The 21,353-nt window shown below is 43.8% G+C and overlaps 1 protein-coding gene and 1 long non-coding RNA gene across 2 annotated transcripts; one reads left to right on the forward strand and one right to left on the reverse strand.

Moving 5' to 3' along the window:
* Nucleotides 1–1,907: 1,907 nt before the first annotated feature.
* Nucleotides 1,908–15,032, reverse strand: LOC107502176. The gene is made up of 3 exons (XR_001594933.2): nt 8,272–15,032; nt 7,505–7,633; nt 1,908–3,892 (listed from the first exon to the last, which is right to left on the reverse strand). It is a non-coding gene; the product is annotated as an uncharacterized LOC107502176 (long non-coding RNA).
* Nucleotides 15,022–19,835, forward strand: CUNH17orf58 (chromosome unknown C17orf58 homolog). The gene is made up of 4 exons (XM_036223530.1): nt 15,022–15,148; nt 17,337–17,855; nt 18,104–18,295; nt 18,905–19,835. The coding sequence occupies exons 1-4, from the start codon at nt 15,073–15,075 to the stop codon at nt 19,093–19,095; spliced, it is 978 nt and encodes a 325-aa protein (XP_036079423.1). The 5' UTR covers nt 15,022–15,072; the 3' UTR covers nt 19,096–19,835.
* Nucleotides 19,836–21,353: the final 1,518 nt, after the last annotated feature.

Raw genomic sequence — 21,353 nt, forward strand, 5'->3', positions numbered from 1 at the left:
TTTCTCCCCATCTATCCCAAGGGGCGTGTGAGCAGGTTCAACTGTGCTGTCGCCAAACATTTTACTCCAGTACGAGGAAGAGTTCATAGAAAAGCAACTGTGCTGTTACAACACACAAATGTAATAAGCACAATATATGGTTTCTGTCCCTAAACTATTATGAAGAACAAATTGTAATTAGAACGTACTGTGTGTGTGTGTTTTATTTGCGAATTAGCGTTGTAAAAGAAATACGATCAGAGTTTAAGCGTTTCACACCCATTCAGCTGACTATTTGAAAGTTTAAACTCTTCCTGCAAGACTCGTAAGAGAGTAATATCACTGAGTTAATGCCTACTCGAAAACTTACTAAACACGAAATGCAACGTAATGTCCTGGATTTCAGCCTGAAATAGAAAAAGGACGTTAGTGGAAAAGCTAGTGGAATCGGAATACAGTCCCATCCGTATCCCATCTTTAGTTACCATTAATGTACCGATGTTGATTTCTTAGTGGTGACAAGTGTACGTGGTAATAGAGGACGTTAACATTAGAAGCAACTGGGTGAAGGGTATAAGGGCGCTCTCGGCTCCATCTTTGCAACTTTTATGTAAATCTGAAGTTATTCCAAAATCAAACGTTTATTTAAAAAAAAAAAAACACTAAGCAACCAATGGAGAAGTTTAACTAATATCCTCATCCCCCTTTTTAAGATTAGGAATGCACTACTGAAAATTTTAAACCAGAACACATTAACAAATGAAGACCACGAGATAATTTCCAGCTCTGTTCCTGGTATCTCAGAGTTGGTGGCCACATTAGGTCTTTGCATGAAGTAGGTGATCAAAAAATCTGAACCAAATTGTCTCCTGCCTCCCACCAGTAGACTGGATCTGGGGACAACGGACAGTGACAACGTCTCCCTGGTCTCCAAAGGTAAGATTGCTCTCATAACAGAAAGCTCAGCCCCCAACACTGGGCAGGACAAATTCCTGTGTTTTCTGCCCTTCGGGTTTCTGCCTAGGCCTCCAGCATGCTCGCCGAACCCTCCCACCTCATTCCTCTCTTTCATCCTCCCTCTCAACCCAGCCCCTTCTCTCTCATAGATGTTTTGTGGCTCACCCACCGTGGTGCATCAGCTGAAGTCAGCAAACATTTACTAAGTGCCTACTGAATTCTCCAGATTCAGGTTGCCTGATGCAAATTCCGCATTTTCCTCTTCCCTCACCTCTGTCATCTTCCCCATTTCTTTTTTTACCTGTGTCAGATAAAGGCTTGTAACTCGGCCAGTCCCAGGGCAGTCTCTCTCTCTGAACCTATCCTTTCTCCCCTCAGGAAATTGTCTGGCACTTAGTAAACACTCCAAAGGGATAGGCCCATTAATTACCCACTCTTGCCTACTCTTTAGCTTCCTCCTCTACTGACTGGCTGTTTTCTCTGAGCCCCTAAACATCCTACCATTTCCCCATTCCTTAGAAGCTCGCCCTTGGTCCTGAGCCCCTCACATGAGACCTGGGTGTGTTCTTCCCACGCAGCCACACTGATCCGTGGTGGTCTCCACAGGTCCACTGTCTCCTTTTCTCCACTTGCCACACCCCACTCACTCCCCTGCCGCAGGGCACACTCCTTGACAGTGACCTCTTAGTTGGCAAATTTAAGAAACACCTTTCATCTTGCTTGACTTCACTCTGAAATCTGAAATTCTTGACCAGTCTTTCCCTCCTGAAACACACTCTTTTCCTGGAGGACCAGGCTTGGGAATGAGCAAGAATTGAGGACATGCCAATTGCCCAAAAGCAAGAATCTGGAAGCACAGTGATTCTCAGAGGTAGAAACGCCTGGTCAGGATGCCACCACCGCTGCCCTCACTGCCCCATGTCACGTGGCTGGAGCTGCAATAAGTGCCTCTGATACTTTGCTTCGTCCGGGGATACTCGCTCCAGAATCAAGGTTCCAGGGAAAAACTTGCAACTGGTCCAGCTTGAAGATGGACCTTTCTCTATTGATTCATGGGGCCACAGAGGAATTAGCCTCGCACCAATTATTCCCATAATGAGGAAGAGGCAATTCCTTAAAAGGAAAAAGAGGAATGCTCGCTAGCCATGGAAAACACCAGCACCTTTCCTTAGCACAAATTGTGTACATTTTATTTTTAGCATTCTGTATTAATCGTTCTGTCACCACTGTTGATTTTAGGTGACATAGAATGGGATTTTTTTCTCTTTAAATTTTGTTTTAATGGGTCTGAAAGTTCTGTGACATTTTTGGTCAAGTTGTTTTCATTAAAAAGTACTGATTTTAAAAACAACTAATAACTTAAAACTGCCACACATAAAAAAGCCAAATAGTCCACAAAACATTCTCCTTTTTCCTTCCGAAGCTTTTACAATGCATCGTTATCATTAACCAGTCTCTCACTGTTAAACTCCAATGGCCAATTGAGACAGTTCTGAGACAGTTCTCCCACCACTATTAATACTGGGTGGCAGGGAGGAGGGATAATATTCGTTTGCCTTCTGAGCTTTCCGGACAGACTTGGCGACTTCGGCAGCCCCAGCAGCCTTCCTGTCCACTGCTTTCATGACATCCGCAGCAACCACCGTCTGACTCATGTCACAAACAGCAAAACGGCTCAGGAGACGATACTCAGAGAAGCTCTCAACACACACGGGCTCGCCAAGAACCATATCCATAACGGCAGCATCACTAGATTTCAAGAACTTAAGGCCATCTTTCAGCTTTTTCCCAGGATGGCAATCAATCTTATTTTTCAGCTCAGCAAACTTGCAACCAGTGCGAGCTGTGTGACAAACCTGCACAGGTGCTAGCCAGCACTGATGTGGCCTAGATGGCTTAGGCTCATCACCTGCGCCATGAAGGCAGCTGCTTCCACTGGGGAGTTATTTTTGCTGTCACCAGCCATACTGCCCTGATGAACATCTTTGACAAACATGCCCTTGACATTGAAGCCCACACTGTCCCCAGGAAGAGCTTCACACAAAGCTTCATGGCTCATTTCAACAGTTTACAGTTTTAACTTCAGTTTTGATTGTTGACTGAAGCAAAGGGGACCACCATGCCAGGTTTGAGAACACCAGTCACTACTCGGCCCAGAGGGACAGTACCATGATCTGGAAGGACAGACCCAAGGGCCTGCCAGTTGGACAAGGTGGTGGGACACAATCCAGAGCTTCAAGCAGCATGGTTCCACTGGCACTGCCATCTTCATGAGTGGCTTTCTATGCCTTGAACCAAGGCGTGCTAGCACTTGGCTCCAGGATGTTGTCACCATTCCAACCAGGAACTGGCACAAATAGCGCTGTGTCAAGGTTGTAGCCAATTTTCTTAACCTAGGTGCTGAGTTCCTCAGCATTTTCCTTGTTCATCTTCCGGCTGTAGGCTGGCTCGATGGAACCCATTTCATCGACACCAACAATTAGTTCACGCTCAGCGTATGAGGCAGAAGGGTCTGCCCACTCTTGGGGATACCTGCTTTAAATTCACCAACATCAGCAGCAACGATTGGTATCACACGTCAGCTTCGGATGTGCCTATAATCATGTTGGTAAAGTCTCTGCGTCCTGGGACATCAATGATAGTCACATAATATTTGCTGGTCTCAAATTTCCATAAGGAGATAGATCAGTGGTGGTACAGCACTTACATTCGGCTTTCAGTTTATTAAACAATCAGGGATAATTGAAGGAGGCTTTTCGCATCTCAGCAGCCTCCTTCTCAAGTTTTTCAGTGTTCTTTTGTTGATCCCAGCACATTTGTAGGTCAGATGACCAGTGGTGGTAGACTCGTCTAAATACACAGGTCCAATGACCACAATGTGGCTACGAGTCTTTTCCTTTCCCATTTTGGCTTAGATGTAGTGGTGGTTTTCACTTGTGTTCTGGCAGCAAACCTGCTGTGAAAGATACTAGACTGTGAATTTTTAAGGAGTCACAGACTCTCGTTACATTTCATGATATAGTTAGTGTCTGTACTTGACATTATTAACAAACGAAGGCGTCAAATCTTGGAATAAAGTGAACAGCTTTTAACTAATGATTGCTGTATCACATTATTTATGGTCTGAGAAGAAAGGTAAAATTACTAACATATATTACAGAACATTTTTGGACTTTGGTTTAAAATCAGCTTGAAGATTTACAAATGCTCTCCTATGTCAAATCACCATGACGTTTGCCTGGAAGGGTAGGTAGTTTGTTGGTCGAGGTGACCGTTTCACCTTGATAGTTTGACTTACTTGAGAGCAGTGCTCCTCAACTGGGTCAGTTTTGCTCCTGAGGGGACTTCTGGCATATCTGAAGACATTTTTAATTGTCATGACTTGGGGAGTTGTGACATCTGTGGGTAGAGGCCAGGGATGCTGTCGATTACCCTACAGTGCACAGGACAACCCCATAACAAAGAATGATCTGGCTCAAAATGTCGACATTGCCCAGGCTTAGGAACTGCCTTCGAGGCTTGACAAACAGGGATGGTATGATTATATTATTGATGGGCTTCACCAAAAACATTTTAGGATCTTGCCAATTGTCCCTGTTATCACTTTTCCTTTGTTCCCCAAACAGTCTCAGGGACAAAGTGAGGAGTAGGTCAAAGGATGATTCTAAACAGAATTTCGGGGACACTCAGGGTAAGCTAGGTATAAAGCCACCTTTGATGAGGCCCTTGCTGGATCCTGGGTCTGGTTCTAGAACTGTCAAGGGAGGTAGGCTGGCGTGTGAGGAGACAAACAATGGCAATTATTTGGAGAATAATGTACTATAGACCCGATTATTTGGAGAAACCCATTTTTACCACAGGAAAGATAGATTATACCTGTAATAAAGGTAGTATCCTTAATATAGGGAAGAAAATAGCAAAATTCAGATATTTGAAGTTTTTGCGTAAGATTCTCCTTTACATTTCAACTGAGTCAGATAAAGATCAGGTATTTACTAGAATCATGATTTATTTTTAATTATAGGCTATTCTACTTTTGAGTTAAAAGAACAATTATCAACACTTAACATATAGAAAAGTCACATATCATTAAGTGTTCAGTTCAAGTATATTCGCAAACTGAACACACTTGTATAACCAGTACCCAGATCAAGAAACAGGACATTAGTCACTGCAGAAGCCCTCCTTCAGCCTTTCCCAATCCTGACCTCCTCCCAGGGTGACCGGTAGCCTTACTTCTAACAGCATCATTTAATTCTGCCTGTTTTTGTACTGGATCACTTCGTAATTTTAATTTTTAAGGCTCAGATAAATATAAGTATTTATTAGTATTGTGTTAGTTCGAATTTTCAAAACTCATTTAAGAATGTCGGAAAACACATCAGAATTAATATTAAAATACAATCCAATAATGTTAACATCCGGAATTTATCATACTTGAAAATTAACCTACAGTAGTTATCATTTTTCCCTACTCGTCTCGGAAATTCCACAAAAACATCGAGGGGTGAGAAGCAGAACCACAAAAAACACCATAAATAAAACTTGGAGACAAGTGAAACTTCTCACAATAAAAGGAGGCTGCCAAAGGCAGTGAGTGAGGAGCCAACGGAGGTAGAGGGGTCAAAAAAGGATGCCGGTGGTCGCAGATCTTAGGAAAGGCCAGCAGAGGGCGCTTCTCTGAGGGGAAGGGTCGCGCTCTGAGAGGCAAAACAATCATCCCTTGTTTGCAATGGCAAGACTGGGGTGTGCGGACAGCGCCTCCCCCTCGCAGGGAGAGACTCGAGTTCTGGGTTTGGTTTTGCTTTCCTTGCTTGCGGGACTTCTGCTAGCACCACCACTCCTGGATTTAAACGTTGCCAGAATGCACGCGTCCAGGAACCAAGGAGAGGAGGTGGGAGTGGCCCCTCCCACTACAGCCACTACTAATTCGCTGGAAGAACCTTTTGCTTTCCTTGCCAGTGACCTGACACTCAAGGGCGAGTCCCAGCGCCCAAGGGAGGAATGGGTAAACCAGGAAACACTATCATGGTTCCATTCATTGGAAGCCAAGGCTACCCATTGGCTATTGGGACCCCTCATGTTGCTGAATCAGTAGACAGAAAAGAGGTCACTGTTATGGCTGAATGTTTATGTCAACCCCAAATCTATATGCGGAAGCTCTAACCCACAATGTTATGGTATCAGGTGGTGGGCCTTTGCGGTGCTTAGATTTAGATGAGGTCATGAGGGTGGAGCCACCATGATGGAATTAGTTTTTGTAAGAAGGGGAACAGTCCAGAGCCCTTTCTTCCTTCTTCCCTTTCCCTCCCCTCTCTCCCTCTGCCTTCCCCTCCCTCTCCTCTCCCCTCCCCTCCATCTCCCCACTCTCTCCTTTCTCCTCCCCCTCCCTCTCTCTCCCTGCCAAATGAGGATACAGCAAGGAGGCAGCCATCTGTGAGCCAGGAAGAGAGTTCTCACCAGAACCTAACCTCGCTGGCACCCTGATCCCAAACTTCCACCCTCAGAAATAAATGTCTGTTGTTTAAGCCACCTGGTCTATGGTACTTTGTTACAGCAGCCCCAGCTTAGACTGTGTGATCGATGTGATTCCCAAGGAGAAAATTGCTCTGCTACTCAGTGGAGGAAGGAGGCAAAGTCTGGAACCCAAGGACCCCCTGGGGGCCCATCTTAGGGTGCCCTTGTCCCAAAGACCCAGTTAATGGGGAAGTACAGAAGTACAGCAATCCAATAAAGACAGGACTACCAAGAATTCAGATCCTACAGGAATAAGGTTCTGGGTCTCCCTACCAGGCATAGAGCCCTGCCCAGTTGAAGGTAAAGGAAATATGGAATAAGGGATAGAAGAATGCTGCTACAATGATCAACTCAGACCTCATGGCCATTGCCGAGGAGCCTCTGAGGGCTATGTTTTATGCTAATTGGCTCTTGTCCCTTCTTTTTCCTCCCTACCTTATGTAAAGAGCACTGGTAGTACCTGATGGTTTTGGTAGCACTTGCTTTATAGCTGTATAACCCAAATGATACCAAATCCAAGTAACTGTGCCTCTGTTACTCATCTGTAAACCTGGGATGATAAAAATATAGGTTCATATTTTGATATAAAGATTTAATACTCGGAACAGTGCTCAATAGGCGGCACTATTATTATAATTATAATTACTGACAATAGACGTTCTTTTTCATTTCATTGTAACATAAGACAAGGAAGTACCCAAATTGAGAAAAAAATTGAATTAATTATGCATTAATTATGCATTAATTCAAAAAATCATTTCTTAAACTATGAGCACATATTTAAGAATAAGAAAATGGATTAGAGAGGGGCATAAGGATCCTTCATCTGTGTATTGGTTACCTATTGCTGCAAAACAAATGACCCCCAAATTTAGCAGCTTAAAGCATGAATATTTATTAATCACACGTTCCATGGCTGAGGATTCTGGGAGTAGTTTAGCTGGGTGGTTCTGCTCATAGCTCTCAGGAGGTTTCAGTCAAGCTATGGGCTGGGGCTGCAGTCTTCTCTGAAAGCTCAACTGGGAGAAAATCTGCTTTGAAGCTCACTTACTGGTGGTTAGCAGGCCTCCGTGTCTTTGTACTATTGGTTGAAGACTTCAGTTCCCTGCTATGTGGGCCTCCCAGAGACTGCTTGAATGTCCTTCAAACATGACAGTTGGCTTTCCCCAGGGTAAATGATCTAAAAGAAAAAGAATGCACACCCAACAGGAAAGTTCAGTCTCTTTGTAACCTAATCTTGGAAATGAATATTATCACTTCTCCCATATGCTATTGGCCACTCAGACCAGACCTGCTGAAATGTGGGAGGAGACTACACGGGATGTGAATATCACTAGAAGCCAGCCGTCTGGAGACTGGCAACCAATTGCATTTGCAATTTTTTTTAACACTAAAAACTATGACGCAAATATAATTGGGTCATATTATACGAGTGTTCATTATATTATTCTCAATAACTTTTTGAATGCTTGTAATATTTTGTAATAAAAATATCTCCCCTGGTTGCCCGATGGGAGGGGGGTTGGGGAGCTGGGCGAAAAAGGTGAAGGGATTAAGAAGTACAAATTAGCAGTTACAAAATAGTCAAGGAGATGTAAAGCACAGCGTAGGGAATATAGTCAATAATATTGAAATCACTATGTATGGTGTCAGATGGGTACTAGACTTACTGAGGGGATCACTTCTTAAGTCATATAAATATCTAACCACTGTGTTATACACCTGAAACTAATACAGTATTGAACTTCAACTGTAATTAATAAATAAATAAATAATAAAAATATCTTCACCTTAAAAATGCTCACGGGAAGAGCATACCTCAAATAGTGATCACAAAGAGTCCTGAAGACATTATTGAGAAACAGGCGTTCTCACAGAAGTACGAGAAGAAATGATCCTTGTGAATCAGGAAATTTTAAGAAGGGAGTAGACTAAGATGAAAGAACAATAGGATGAATCAAAACAGGAGTTAACTAATAATAGTTCCTTTGCATTAAAATCCTTATTGAAAAGAGCCAAGGTGGAGTTGATACTACTAAAAAATGAAAGCAGGGACGTGATGTACAAATGTGAGAATGTCTCCTAGAATGAAAAGGAAAAAGAGATAAAAACGAGGAGAGAGAAGGTAAAATACATAGAATACATAATCAGATGATCAGTGTTAAGAAAGTCACAATGGAATAGAAATATTTGTCAAATTCATAAGGTGTGAAAAGGTATGGGTACATAGATAGACATAGCTCAATATACTTGAAGCGAAATTGAGCCTTTATTCACTTGAAAATGGATGATTAGAAGTGTTCTCTACTAATGAGGAAGACCAATAAAACAAAAATGATGATTGTGATATCATTCAACAAAGTTTGGAAAGTTCTCCTTAATGAAATAAAAAATTAAATATATATTGGAGAGGAAGAGGCAAAATATCATTATTTATAAAGTATATGTTTTTCTATTGGAAAACACAAGGGAATCAATTAAAAATAGTTTGGAATATTTTTGGACATACACAAATTGGGATGTAATCAGGTAAATACGAATATACACACGAATCAGTAGCTTTTCTATACACCCACCAAAACCAGTTAGAAAATGTGGAGGGAAAATGAGCCTTTCTATATTGTATTAAAAATATAAAATACCCAGGAAATAAATTTAACAAGAAATGTTTAGTCCTTAGATGAAGAAAATGAAAATATTCTGACACAGGAAAAGAAGACTCAAAGAAATGTAGAGATATCTCATTTTCATGGACAGAAAGACAGTACAGAAAAGCTGTCAATTCCTTTATAAATTCATCTATATATTTAAGGAAAAATTTTTGAAATCCTACAGGATTTTAAAATTTAGCAGAGTAATTCTATAATTCACTTTGGAAAAAACATTGTAATAGCCTAAATAAGTTTTGGAAAGAAAGATACATTATAACACCATGATAGTTATAACAATGCCTCACTGTGGCCATACAGGCATGTGAAGAAACAGACGGAGTAATAGATCAGGGTAGAAAGTCTAGAAATAGATGTACATTTACTATAAGTTAACACTCTCTGTGTTAAAGGTGACATCTCGACTTTGGGAAAGGATAGATTTACTTGCCAATTGGATTAGACAACTTCCTAGTTATTTGAGAGAAAAAAATAAAATTAGATTCTTACCTCATACTACATACCAAAATAAATCCCAGATGGAATCATGATTTAACTATAAGCACTAGAAAAATATAGGTTAATATATTTATATACATATATATATATAAATTTTAAAATTTGAGTTGGCGAAAGTCTTTTGAAGCATGACAAAAGCCACCAGGGACATTGTTAAACAATAGATTGCACTATACAAAATTTAAAAGTTCTATGGCCAAAAAGTCACTAAGAAGTTAACAATCAAGCAAAATTCTGTAAGAAAATATTTGCAATATATATATAATGGACAAAGGGTTAAAATTCTTAGACTATAAATAGTTCTTAAAGTCATAAAGGAAAATAAGAACATCCTAATAAATAAACAAGGAATATGAACAGGAAATTAACAAAAGAAAGCCAAATGGCCAATATATCTATGAAAAAGCATACAATATCACCAGCAATCAAAGAAATATAAGTTAAAACAAAGAAAAACCTTTTAAAAAAAAACCTCTTTATAAAAGCACGAATATCAAATAATGATGATTTGCTATCTCAGTGTGGAGAAACAGGCATTATTGCATGCCTGTGCAAATTACTGGTCTACTTAAACTGACAAAGTATATCTGGGGGACAATTCAGAAGTCTGTAGCAAAAATATTGAAATCACCATATCCTTTGATTCAGCAATGCAATGTCTAGGAATTCAATCATAAAAAAAAATGATGATGGAAACCTATACTTATTGAAATGGAAAGATGTTGACATATTAAAAATTTAGAAACCATTTCATAAAATATGTATGGACCACGATCCCACTTTTATATAAAAAATTATGTAATGTATTTACATGTACATTTATGTGTAGAAAAAAGTCTGGGAATTAATACATCAAAATACTTATAATAATCGTTGCAAGACATAGGATTATATTTGACTTTTTCCTTTTTTTATCTGTAATATCTAATTATTCTGGAATGAATATGTATTACTTATATAAATGTAGGTTTTTATAAAGGGATGGGAAGTGTCACCAAAAAACCCCCGACCCAACAGATTTAACTACGTAAACTAGTAACATTTCTTATTTACAATATCAGAAATTCATAGGTCAAGCTCTAGAAAACTTCAATGCTGCAGATTCCCCCAACTCTAAGTACTCTTTCTGGTCACTGCCTACTTCCAAGGATAACAATTATCCTAACTTTTAACTTCATAGATTAGTTTTGCATGTTTGTAAACCTTAGGTTGTCACATCTGGAGGTGTGGGGTGCCATTGGTATCCGGTCGATAAGGGCAGGGATGATGGTCAACATCTTATGATATACAACAAAGAATTATCTGCCCCCAATGTCAACAGTGCTGAGTCTGAGAAACCTGGCTCTATAGTATTTCACTACGTCACACTATAGCCATTCCTCTGTCGATGGGGTCACAAGAGCAAAAACTGAGAATGTGTGAACAGAAAATGTTCACGAATTAGGGTTTGTCTAAAATGAGAACATGTTATGCAGTTATGAGAGTTCACATTTACCAAAAGTTTGTAATACTATTTTAACAATTTTAATTGAATAAAAGCCGGACACAAAACTGTATACACAAAACGTAAAATGGGGGAGCAGAGCTGTCGTGGTGTTATGCGAACAACACAGGATCCAAAATCGCGCAGACGCTCTGACCGGGGACCTGTGTAAAAATGATACCTAAGGAAGCACCTGGAAGGAAGAGGCTGGGAACGTTGCAGTGATTGCTGGCAGGGCCGCGGGGTGAGACAAGGCCCACATTTTGTAGTTATTGTGTCTATACCTTTCTCATTTTCCAAGTTTTCCATTACAGTAATGTAGAGTGATAGGAAAATAAAATAAAGAATTAAAAAGCAGCTACTCAACCACTCAGGGGCTCACCGTTACCTGTGGGTGGTCCGTCTACAGGGCGCTGAGGCTCTCCAGCACCTTCTTGCCCTGGGAAGCCTTCCTCGGCGCTCTGCCTGGGTCGATGCACAGGGATGCACAGGCTCTCTCGTACGTCAATGACTGTGCGTGCTGTTGCCTCAGACTGCAGTGCCTGCCCTCCTTGGTTTACCTGGTCAACCCCAATCATTCTTCAGACCAGAATTTCTGTGTTGTCTCCAGCAACCTTTGCTGGGCCTCCACTTCCTGTGGACCACTCCTAACAGGTAGAGCTTTCTCATACTGCACTTAACACTATAATTGAATGTTACTTTTCACAGTAGTCTATGGGCCACGTAAGCGGAAGACTTATGTCCTAACATCCCAGGATCTGGGCCAGTGCCTGCGGGAGTAAACCTAGGGGCTGTCTGTGAAAGTCTGAGGATTTGGGGAGACCCTGGTCCCAATCAAGATGGTCTTGAAACAGAACTAGAATGTGACGCTAATTTACCTAATGGGAACCAAAGCAATTGTGTTGTACTCTTTTTGAAGACTGATGATGACTGGTATTTCTGGCTTCTAAAACAAGGCCTGGCCCATAGTATTTCAACACCAATGGTGGACTGCAATTCAATTCTGGCTCTAACCACCTGGAGCTGATGCAGGTCCGCCCCAAGACTGCCCTCAATTCAGACCAACTGGCTACAAATCTGGAGGGTTCTCACAATCCCCCTCGGGTTCAATAGTTGTCCTAGAATTCAGGACAAGTGCTATACTTATGTTCACGGTTTTATTATAAAGGATAGAAATCAGGACCAGCCAAATGAAGGCACAGGTAAGGTGGGATCGGGGAGAGCCCAAGTGCATAGCTTCCTTGTTCTCTCTCCACACATCAGGACGCATCATACTCCTAGCACATCGATGTGTTCACCAGCCGGGAAAGCACCACTGAGTTTTCACTGGGGTTTCTATGAGAAGGCCTGATGCATTCCATCACTGGCCATCTGAGTGAAAGCAATCTCCACCCTGGAGGTCTGGCTGGCTCAAAGTCTTGGCTCTCTAATCCCATAGTTGGTCTTTCTGGTGACTAGCTCCTGTCCTGAAGTTAGCAAAGGGCCCTCCAAGAGTCACCTCATTAGTATAAACTCAGGTGTGATCCAGGAAGCTCATGAATAACAAAGACATTTCTATCACTTGGGAAATTCCAAGAGTTTTAGGAGAGGCCATGCCAGGATACTGGCACAAATTCTTTCTTATACAACACATAGTAGATGCTCAACAAATATTTACTAAGCAGATGGACTCACTCAAAATATGAGAAACTGGCAGGAAAGAGGAAGGCTGTTAAACTCTTAGATTCTGACACCTGATACGTGTACATATCTATTGTTGAGATGGATACATTAGGCTAGGAGAAACCAATACCGTTAAACATTCCAATCACATGACGAACTCCCGGCGCTCTGGTTTGTATTACCAAGCACCACGATGATAATTTGGCTTCCCATGTGACTCGTTTGTAGAAAGAGAATGCTAGCCAGGCTGACACGAGCAGGCAAGTCTGTCTGAGTCAATTTCTTGTTGTAAATTAATCGAGTGGTATACTGGCTTACGTAGGTGTAGGTCTGTCTCTGAGCATTTTGCGCCTTCCACCATCTGTGTGGTTTCTGAATCTGCAAGCCGGGGGCTGCCCGAGACCCAGCCCTGGACTCTGACAAGTTCTTTCAGGCTGGTGCCACCCTGAGAGCCTCTAAGAGCCCGTGGGAGCCACCCAGCTGGATCTCTGCCTCTACATTTCAGGGTGTGGGCTCCAGGGCATTCACAACATTCCAGCGACAGAAGAGTTTCGGGAACACCTCACATTGGATCTGGGTGACTTAAACATAATCTCAAACAGGTATGTCTGAGATGTGGTTGTAACTGAGAAAACTTAAGCCTAATTAATTTTATTCCACCTGACTTAAAGAAAGCACGTGAAAAAAGGGGATCTGAGGACATCTACAAACTGGTCTCCAAAAGCATGAATTTCACAGTATTTGTCTGGTCCTGGATGGAGGCTGGAGGTGCTGACTCTGGTGTATTTAAGCCTTGCAGTGACTGGAGAGATTTCTTTTACTTTTTGGAGGAAATAGAGAATTTGCTCTTCTAAAACCTGAATGAGGAAGATTAGCCCACCTTCAGCTTCAATTCAATCTAGTGCTCAACAGGCAACCTTCTGAATTAGACCTCTGAATCATCTTTACCATATCATCTCATATTAATAAATGACATTCTGATTTATACATCTGCTTTTTATGAGATTGGCGAACGTGAGTTGGTCCCACAAATTGCTATCAAGCTGAGGATAGTCAAGGACCAGCCTACAGAACATGAAGACACCCTCCCAACACATTGGCAGCCTGTGTGTGTGACTAGACAGCCAGCTCTTCTCTAAATGAACACATTTACCTCACTGTATCCCTCAAAACACAGCACACCGAATTCGGGAACCTGTTCTACGGTATCCCCAAATGATGTTCTCTTTGGATGGCCCAAATGGCCAGGAGATCATTGTCACAACCCTTCAAAGCCATCTGCTTTCTTGGAGATCTTGGCTGTTAGAATATTCTTTCTAAAATTGCAATGAAACCTACCACTTCATAACTTCTAAAACAACTTGAACATGATGGAGTCCAGTCCCCTTACCACCCCATTGTTTTCCTTCCAGCTTTGCAGTGTCTTTCTTAAAAACATGACCCCCCCGAGAATCCAGCCAGTCCACTAGCACTATTATTTTTGAGACATAAGATATTAGTGCAGCGAAAGTTCGTTATTTCTTTTAGCAGCTGCATCTCACTGTTGGCGCAGATGCTTTAGACGCCTTCACTCAATGCATTTCCCTTTCCTTTTGGGTTTGAAGCTGTTGAAATGAGATACATGCCGGGAAAGCTGTAGGCTGTATGTTTACTATGCTGGGCTTATTTTCCCTTTGGTCAGTGCTGTTTCTGTTCACTCTGAGGGAAAGGGCCCTGAGCTCAGGACCACTAACTATACAGAGACATTTCAAGAAGTCATACCTAAGCAGTGAATGAGAATGAGTTTTTCTTAGAAAAAAAAAAAAATCCACCTTTCTTGAGGAAATGAGCCATCCCATGAGAGCTGGGAAGGTGTCTCACTTATCTTTGCCCCCGGGGATCTACTAATTTGCCTGTTTACTGTAGGGTTAATCTAGAAAAAAACTTGCTCTCCCTCACTCTCCTGCACGGTCCCTTAGCCCTTAACACCCAGAGTCTCTCCACTTGCCACCCCGCCCTCTCCTCCCCCCAGCCCAGGACGCGAACCCACGGGGCTTTAAAGTTTAGGATTTGATGTTATCAATACCCACAGGACAGACATTCGCGGGGACAGATTTGGGAGGCCATGTGCTCGTCCCCCCTTAGAAGTGGGAGCAATCTCCGCGGCTGGGTGTTGTTCCAATGGTCTGTCCAGTGAGTGAGTCCCGTTTCCCCACAGGCTGCCCCTCATTAGCATGAACGGGGGTGGGGGTGCGGAGAGGGGTGGGGGGAGAGAAGGAGCAAAAAGCCCAGGCTCAGTGTTAGAGCCTGGGAACCGCGTCTACGAAAATGACAGCTAGAGCTCTGTGGCTCCTCTGTTTGATCATTGGATCATCTCCCGAAGCCCCAGTGGCGGAGAGAAAAGGTAAGATCGATGAAATGCTGAGCTCTGGGAGAGGGGCTGGGATGCGGGGGGCAGCGGGGGGAACTGGGGAGAGGGCGCAATGAAGGGCGGAACGAGAAAGGGGGTCAGAGTTTGCAAGAAGGGACACCGGGTCCGTGCTCGTGTTTGCAGGGAGCAAAACGTGTCCCCCAAGATTTTGTGTGTCTCGGCAGCCTTTTCGGAAAGAAGCCAGTTCGGCTGCCGAAATGATCTCGAGCGAACCCGGCAGGCTGGAGAAAACTTTGCATGTTAAGTAGTTGCTCCATCTCAGAGCAGGGAAAGTGTCAGAAGGGGTCGCGGCGCGCCTTTCGGGAGCCGCGCGGGCCGGGCTCGGAGGACGAGGCGGTGGCGGGCGCCGGGAGGAGCGCAGGGTCCGCTCTGAGCCCGCCCGCGTCCGGGTCCCACCCGCGACCGCAGCGCTGGGTGCGCCCGCCGGGGCTGTGGGCGAAGGGAGCCGAAAATGGACATTTCTCCCCTCTCATTGCAGCCCCAACGAATGGCCCTGCGACACCTGAGTCTTTAACACACACACACACACACACACACACACACACACACACACTTTCGTGCATGAAATGAAAATAAGTTACTGACAGAATGAAGAAATAAGGGGGATTTTTCTGCAGGGAGGTGTTTTTATTTTGCTTTTTTGGGGATGTTCTGTTCGATTCACTATCTCTGGGAAAAATAGCTTCCGCACCTCACAGGGCAATTTACTTTGGGTTATTTTTCCACATGGAAATGGAATGACTTCAGTGGCATTTAACCCAAATATCGGACCATCTTTCCCATGACAACAGATGGCGATATCAATGGGGAAGCAGTTGTGAGGTCAACAGTTGACAGTCAGGAATTGGATAGCCACCAGAACTTTATTCAGCTGTATATGGACAATGTTGACCATGATGAGTCAGAATCAACCTCTCTGCAAAAACAGGAACTATAACCAGCTATTATTGCTAGGGTGAAAGTTGATTTTAAAGGAGATTGTCAGTTTGGCAAGATAAATCACTTTAAATGAAGTGTTGCAAGAGCTGCCAAGCTCTTCAATGCAAGAGGAGCGAAATGCTGAGAACCAGCCGTTAAAACAACAGAAAGAAAAATCCAGACGGGTTCTCCTGCCTGTTTGTTGGGCACTGGGACCCAGGCGAACGCGGAGCTGACACTGTGTAACTGGGCATGCATGCAAAGTTGCCCAGGTTCCAAGCTGGCTGAAGTGTGCTCACCAACCTGCCTTCAGAGCTGAGGAAAATCATGAATAATTGAAAAAAATTGTTTTCACGCCTTATCATATAGAAGCTTTTTCTCCATCATCAAAGGAGGGATAAAATGTAAGATGTGTGTGCTTTTATACATACTTAACCAGGGGCCTCTGCCTCCCAGGCAGGCTTTAAAAAAATCTTCTTAGCTGTGGTTTAACAGTAAGTGGTGTCCAAGAGCCAGATAAAAATCCACCCACAAATGCTCGATTCTGCTGAGACCAAGATGACAATGTAAACATGGATGGGAAAACCAAATAGTTCTGTTGTCAGGGGCGCTTAAACAATTAGGAGAACCTGTAATATGAGACCTCTCCCCCTGGGGCTTGCTCTCGGTACTTTCTCAACAAATTGTACACAGCAAAAAGGCGGATGTTTATATATATGTATATGTATATATATAGATACACACACACACACACACACACACACGCACACTAAAGGGCGAAAAGAGTTTGTTATTTAACCAGAGTTGTCAGTTATCTTTAGTCCTAGAACAAACAGGTGGTTGTAATTTTAAAAGTTATACATTTGAAAAGGTTCCTTAACAAAATGAAATGTTCCCACGTGGTGAGAGGATTTTTTCTCAGTTGGCCTCATTCTTAAGACGGCAAAACCCTCATCTGTCACCCTTCGGGGCCTACGAAAGGGACCAGAAAGTGAGGCGTCCCACCCCTGAGCGCCTTCCCCTTCCCTCGGTTCTCTTTTCTTCGCTCCCAGGTCCCCCGGCCTCCCCACCTCTCCTCTCGCAGGTGCGAGCTAAGTTTTCATTGTCCCCCATCTCCTCTGCCCTCCCATGGCCGTGTCTTCTCCCTCCCCACCAGGCGCGCGTCCCCTCCGCAGCTTCACCTCCTCCGCCCGCCTCCCCTCCCCGCTCAGCCCGCCGGGCCTCCCCTCTTCTCTCCCTGCAGCCTCGGCGGTCCACAACAGGAAGCCCGACCCCGGCGGGGGCCCGAGCGCGGAGGAGACGCCGGGGCCGCGAGCGCAGCCGGCCTCCGAGGCCGCTCCGCGCGCCTGGTCGGACCCGCGGCGCCGGAAGCCCCCGCCGCCCGCCGAGAACCGGACCGGCTTCCGGGAGGCCGCGCGCGCGCCCGCCGGGCCGCCGAGCCCGCGCCTCCCGCAGGCCGAGAACCGCGCGTCACCGCGCCGCGTGCCCGCGCTGGAGGACGCCCCGCGGCGCGCGCGCGCCCGGGCCCTGCGCTTCCCCTCCGCGCGGCCGCCCGCGCCCGCCCGGGACGCCGTCGCCGGCGACGCCCCTGCAGGCCCCGCTCACCCCAACCGGCCGCGCGCCGCCGTGCCGCCCCCGGTGCCAGCGCCGCTGCCGCGCCTCAGCCCGCCGCGGAGGGACACGGATGCCGGCGCGGAGCCCTGCGCGCGCGCCTGCGGGGCGGACCTGGACGAGCGGGAGTCCTACTGCGCGAGCGAATTCGGTGAGCTCCGCCCCGCAGCTCCTCCCGGGCCCGGGCTGCAGAGCCCCGGCTGCCGGGCGAGCCCTTGCGAGCGGAGAGCGCCCGGCTGTGCACGCGGACACCCAAAGCCAAACCCTAGAGAAACCCACTCACTTGATCCTGCAGGCCCCAGACCCGTGTGGACTATGTCGTGATTTGTTAAAAACGCACTAGGAAAGGAAAGGAAGTGAGCGTTATGCATTTCTCCAAACTTTGTGTTTTGAAAGCAGCAGTGAACGGAATCGTGCATGATGTGGACGTGCTCGGCTCAGGGATCCAGCTGGTGACTCTGCTGGTGGACCGGGACGGGCTGTACAAGATGAACCGCCTGTACATCACTCCGGACGGGTTTTTCTTCCGAGTCCACATGTTAGCCTTAGACTCCTCCAGTTGCAATAAGCCATGTCCAGAATTTAAACCTGGTATCGAAACTGCTCTGACCACCTTTTATAAGTACTTTATGCCACCATTTGTAACTTGGGCGCCACAGCTCGGTGTTTTGGTCACTTTTTGGGAGGAAAGGGGTATTCTAAAATGAATAGAATTTAGACGACAGGTATTTCGGCCATTGTGACTTAAGCTCCATCAGCCCCCCTACTGCCCGTGCCTCCGTGGGAACATCACGGATGAGCACAAAGCAGGCACTCAGTAAATATTTACAGGTGGAGTGCGTGGGGAAACACCGTTGCCAGAAGGGATGCATAAGGGACTCTGTTTAAACTCTGTTTAGCTAAGTCCCTTTGTTGGGGAGGTGGCTTCTACCCACTCCCACGTCTTTCTAGAGATGTGCTCTGGAAAATCCTGCTGATAAATTGTGATTAGGACTTTTGTTCTCTAATGTTGACTGTTAACAGGCCGATTATCTGGTTATCTTCTAAAGATCACTAGACTTTCCACCTGTTTTCTGAGAGTTTAGTGTCTGAGATTCAAAATAATAGATTCAGGCTTAGACATTTCTTAAAAGTTTTTTTTTTTCTTCCTTAATGGCATTTAAAAGACACTATGAATTTATATTTTGGTTATTTTTGCAGGCACCAGGTATATTGTGATGGGCCATCTCTACCATAAGAGACGGCAGCTCCCTACAGCTCTGCTCCATGTCCTCAGAGGGCGCCTCCGGCCAGGAGATGGACTGCTCTGGAGCAGCAGCAGCTATGTGAAAAGGTTTAACCGAAGAAGGGCTGGGCAAGTTCAAGGTGCAGTTCACACCCAATGCGTTTGAAACATACCATCCTGGCGTTTCTGGATCATTAAAGACTTGGAATTTAGCAACAAGACAGGAAAGGTTTATCTTCATGTAATGGCTCTTTTATGAACTAGTTGCATAGTTCCAACTCGAATCTTGAAGTTACCACTTAATCATAAAATGCTTCTTAAATGGCATGCTTCTGAGCCCTGTGGCAGTTATTCAACCATAGTGACAGGCACACAGCTAATTGACCTGTCTAGTTAACAGATCACTACTTCATGTTGTTTATTTTTAATTATTTTAATTTAAATACATTCTTCAGTATAAATAGTTCACAAAAAAACATTTCCTGGATTTTATATACAATTTTGAATAGTTTATATCATGTATCAAACCAGATTTTATACCCAAATCAACACATTTTTAATTCTGTACATAACAGTAAGTGCACTAGTCAGAAGATATGTATGGAAATGTTATATAGATCAAACATTAGGGTCAGAGCCCAAGACAAGTTATAAAGTTTGACACTTAAAGAATACTAAAGGGCTTAATTCAAGCAAAATATTTTTTAAACAAGTGTTTCTGATGCACCGAAATGTAAGATATAGTTTATTTTCACGCCTCCCTGCTCCTAAAAATGTATGTTTTGTGCTGAATTGGCAGCTCTCCCGACACTAAACATATTCTCGGTGTATCTTATGTCATTTTTCTATTAAGACCAAGTATCATGTTTGTGTTTGTAAAGCAGTAAATCTTACCTTGAAATCAGATCTTGGATGCACCTGGTTTTTTTTTTAGCCTCACTGAGCTCCAAAGGTTTTGGGAAAAAGCCTTTCTCAAACTTATTCCAAAACTCTAGGACCAATAGTCAATGACAGTTTGCAAGCATGTGAATGTCAAACATTTTCTAGTTGATTAGAAAAAGGTTTAATCACTAGCTGAATCTAATATTGATTTTTTATCCACAAAGATATTAACAATATTTTTTCAGAAGAGCAAGCTGTACTTAAATTCTTTTGAAACACTGTGAGTAGACATTGATGATCCATGGTTGAAGATTACTACCTCAAGATAAAAATGAACTGCACTGAAAAGAAACAGCCAACTTGGTCTTAAAGCAGATGCACTTGGTAAAGTGTCTTTAGTCTGTAATGGCGCCGTCTTTAATGGCCATACAGAAGCACTGAATATACCTATAGGACACCAGGACAGGACACTAGCGATTTCCTGGAAAGCAAGTAGCAATAGCCTAAGACATGACATGAGATTGTGATAGGAGATACGGGTTACCTTATTTGTCCCAGACCTGGGGCAAAGAGGTAAAAGTTGAGAGGTCTGACTGTTCTGTGGTTAAAGCATTACTGAGGAACTTTGGAGAATTTTCCAAAAATGAGTCTTGCCCAAACTTATTAAAAATCATACTAGAATTGCTTCTTGGGCATCAACTGCACTATAACAAACTATTGGCAGTATGTAGCAAATGAAGAGTTTCTAGACTAGTTTATTTTTATTTTTTAAAATAAAAAAATTACTTCTGATGTACCACGTCACAAAAATCAAAGCTGAATTTTTGAATGTCACAAAGCTAAGTAGTGATCTTGAGTAACAAAGTGAGGAAAATAAAATAGCCAAATAGATAAATTATTGGTTGGTCAGATGTTTGAGCATAGATAGTTTAAATAGCTCTGGTTTAAAAGGGGGAAAAAAATCACTTTTACATAGCCTGAGGGTTAGGGTTTGATTAGACCGATTTAGTAACATTCAAATTTCTAATAGGTTTTGGAAAATGCACAAAATGTGCCCAAACTCTGTGATCTGTGTGCTCCTTGGCCTTACAGTTAGCATGTACACCCTGGCAAAGCAGCAGGCCAGCTTTTTAGAAACTTCGTTAAAATTAAGGCCATCATTCAAGGGCAGGTTTGCAATGGAGTCCAGTGAGGCGCTCGGGAGCCAGAGCAGTGGTGGGCCTGGGGACCTGCACAGGAGGCAGGGACAACTGCCTGGGACTCTCGGTGAGCAAGAGGGGAGGAACCTCCTTTTCAATATTCAGTACATTGGGATATAATCTTGAATCTTATGGAAAATTTTTATTAGCAAATTCATTGTCATTCCTAACTCTTTTGCCCTATTTGTTTTAGCACATGGATTTGTGCTCCGAAGGAATCTGTGCACACCTAATAATAGTCCCTCATCAGCAGACTAACTCGTTAGTGACCCTCCTTTGGATTAAGCTGCTAGAATTCCAGGGGAAAAAAGTACGTTTTCCTTTTGGTAGGGAAAGGTCTATA

This window comes from Rousettus aegyptiacus, unplaced genomic scaffold (genome assembly GCF_014176215.1).
Source record: "Rousettus aegyptiacus isolate mRouAeg1 unplaced genomic scaffold, mRouAeg1.p scaffold_m13_p_6, whole genome shotgun sequence".
Classification (NCBI taxonomy): Eukaryota; Metazoa; Chordata; class Mammalia; order Chiroptera; family Pteropodidae; genus Rousettus; species Rousettus aegyptiacus.